The 3,073-nt window shown below is 36.7% G+C and overlaps 2 protein-coding genes across 4 annotated transcripts in view; one reads left to right on the forward strand and one right to left on the reverse strand.

Annotated features, from left to right (window-relative positions):
- Window positions 1-3,073, forward strand: part of LOC106459635 (rab3 GTPase-activating protein catalytic subunit-like) — a 163,055-nt gene that overhangs the window by 116,083 nt on the left and 43,899 nt on the right. The gene's annotated exons all lie outside the window — the stretch shown is intronic.
- LOC111085821 overlaps window positions 752-3,073 on the reverse strand; it is an 8,542-nt gene continuing 6,220 nt past the window's right edge. Inside the window, exon 3 of the mRNA XM_022386165.1 lies at window positions 752-2,938. Coding sequence (XP_022241873.1) covers window positions 990-2,938 — 1,949 coding nt within the window. The 3' untranslated portion in view covers window positions 752-989. The remainder of the gene's footprint in view (window positions 2,939-3,073) is intronic.

Raw genomic sequence — 3,073 nt, forward strand, 5'->3', positions numbered from 1 at the left:
CGCGCGAAAATTCCAAAACAAACAAACAAGCATAATTTTAAATTTTCATGCATAATCAATGTATAATTTGTATATTTTCCTACATAATCAACAATTTATGTTGCATAATTTCAAGTTGTTGGATGCATATTTTTTCACGCAAAAATAGGTGCCCTGCATGCAAAGGAAAATAACATGAGAGGTGACGTCACATTGCGCGATTATTATTCCCAGGTGTCAGACCAGTAAATGCGTTTCCCATGCTAAAATATGTGTCACAGTTTAGAAGCTGTGTGCAATTAAATGCATGGAGTAACTATATAGTCGGCATGTATTATTATTATTATTATGTTCATTGTTTTGGTTCATTTTGTCCTTAACCGTTTGTTGTTGTTGTTCACTAATTTCCAAATGCTTATTGTTGTGTTATTTTTGTATTTAAGCTTGTTGTTTTGCTTAGTATTATCCCGATGTTTAATTTTTTTGCCTTGAGCATGTTTTTGTTATATTCAGTTTTGTTCTTATGTTTGTTGCTCTCAGTATTATCCTGATATTTAATGTTAGACTTGGTGATGTCTTTTTAATTATATTTCTTACTGTATTTATTATTATTCTTGTATTGTTTTGTTCAGTATTATCTTTATGCTCTTGTTTTTGTGTTTGATATTATCCTTATGTTTATTGCTGTTTTGCTGTTTTTAGTTCCTTATGCAGTTTTGACCAGGTGACCGATTAATTGATAATAGACTTCACAACAACAAAAAATGTATTAAAACTTAGATACTTTAATGATTAAAACGATAAATGTACATACTATTCGATACTGGACAACTTTCATAAATCCATTCATGTATAGGCAGTTTCTAATAAGCACTGCAGATATAAGTTGAACACACGGACTTTCAGTTTCTTTGTGAAAACCTAAAGTCCTTTCTGCTAGATGTTCATCGAGAATTTTACAAAAAACAACAACAGCACCTTTTGCTGATTTCAATACATTTTAACTTGTGTCACACGTGCTCAATATAGTATGGTTTGGAATGAATTTGAGCGATGGCTACAGAGGGTCTACCGCACTGAATAGTGCTAGACCGAGAGCTCACAGAATTTATGGGGTTATTGTTGGAATCTGGTGGTCGATGCCACAACTTTTCTGTGGAAACACTTACCAGACTTCGATCGCACTGGCTGTCCGAATCATAGGAAGAATCCTCATCAGTATGATTACTCTGTTGGGGTAGATGACGCTCTCGAGACTTGAAGTTATTCGGCAGGCTAAAACGAGGGTGAAATGGAATGGTTTGACTTTTTGATTGTGTCTGAGTATTTCTTGGTAGGGTTCTCGTCCCTCGCACAAAGACTTGGACTTTTTGTCCTCCAATGTATTCTATTTCCTGTGGGTTAATGTAAGGGAGAGAGCGGCTGGAGGTATTTCTGGTGGAAAAATAACCCTGATTGAAATTTCTATGTTGGAGACTAATATAATTTTGGCTACCTCTGGGAGGAAGTCGAGGGATGAGACTTCCACTAGGGATAGCCTTATAACTAGAACTTCTGAAAATACTTGAGCTAATTGGAATACATTGTTCTCTGATACCAATTCTTGGATTTGTGTATCGAGTTGGAAGAGTAGGTCTTACATCGTCGCAGCGAGAAATCGTCTCTCTCTCATCTGGATTATTGAGTTGGACAATACTTCTGTGTTCTTCTTTCTCATTCGTATCTTCACTCCTTTCTTTTGGAAAGATTGTGGTTGATCTAATCTTGTCAGGCTCTTCTCCACACCCACCCTCTGATGCCTTTTTATTTTTATTTGTATCTGCTTCCCACGTCTTTTCTGACTTAGTACGTTTTAAAAGCTGGATGGTTTTGGACTGACATCTGAAAATAGACTTTGGACAACAGAAAAATGCAATAACTATGACCACGAAGGTTGTGCAGGTTGCCACAGATGTTGCCACAGCAACCTCTGTCATAGGAAACACCTTCTTTTCATTGGTTTCTATCTCCCTACAGTTTATATAATAATTTTCATCAAATTTATTTCTGATATCTGTAATCATGGCAATCAGACAAACTTCATAGCCAGTAGAAGGTTGTAGATCCTTTACTGTGTATTCATAGGCAAGTTTTGTTAAATTCAAGAATGTAGGTTTGCTGATCTTCATTTCAGTGAAATTGGAAGTGGTAAATCTTCGAACTCGGATCATCCACTGAAGACGTTCATGACTGCTTCCCCATGATGCTTTATGCTTTAATAACTGGCTTGATGCCGGGAACTTGACTATCTCCCAGCGGATTGTTACTGTGTTAGGTGTTATATCCATTGTCATCAAAACCTCCTTGTTGTTCAGCTTCTGGTCTGTGGCTAAAATGTCTTCATTGTTATATTGGGTTACTTCATTTGTAGACAAGGAAAGGGGCTTTGTTTGGACACGTTGACATTTCTTTGGCTCTACTAGAAGTTGACCCTCTTCCATAAGTCCCACACAAATACTGTAATTAGTCTCTGGGCTGAGATTCTTAATTTCATCAGAGTAGATTATCTCTTGTTGTCTGTTACCTGAGCTATAGTGGTTCTTCACTATATAATAATGACTTTGCTGGTGAGGGATTAAGGTCATTTTGTAGGGATTATCTTGTGTTTTCCTGTACAAGAGCCCCCAGTTGTGGTTAGTTTTATCGGTGAGAAGGACCTTCCATGAAGCTGATATGCTGCTGGCCGTACTATCTAAATCCAGAAATTCGTACTGACCTAATTTGTCTGTCACAGAGTTCAAAGACTCTGCTGTTGAGTGGTTAAACTGGCTTGGACATATGACGTCAGGCTGGACTTCAGACAATTTTTGACTTTTTATGTGAGGAGGTGAAAAGCATTTTGGAAGTAAAATGGTCATGTTAGTTGTCTTGAGCCACTCTAGAATCCAAGCTACGTCACAGTCACAATGGAGAGGGTTATCTGTAAGACCACCATAAAATATAAAACTCCAATAAAATATTATGGCTATAAACGATAATTTTCAAAAAGTTGTAATAAAATATAAGAATTTTCAATTATGAGTATGACCACAAGTAGGGAGGTTTTCGAAAACCT

This window comes from Limulus polyphemus, unplaced genomic scaffold (assembly GCF_000517525.1).
Source record: "Limulus polyphemus unplaced genomic scaffold, Limulus_polyphemus-2.1.2 Scaffold641, whole genome shotgun sequence".
Taxonomy (NCBI): Eukaryota; Metazoa; Arthropoda; class Merostomata; order Xiphosura; family Limulidae; genus Limulus; species Limulus polyphemus.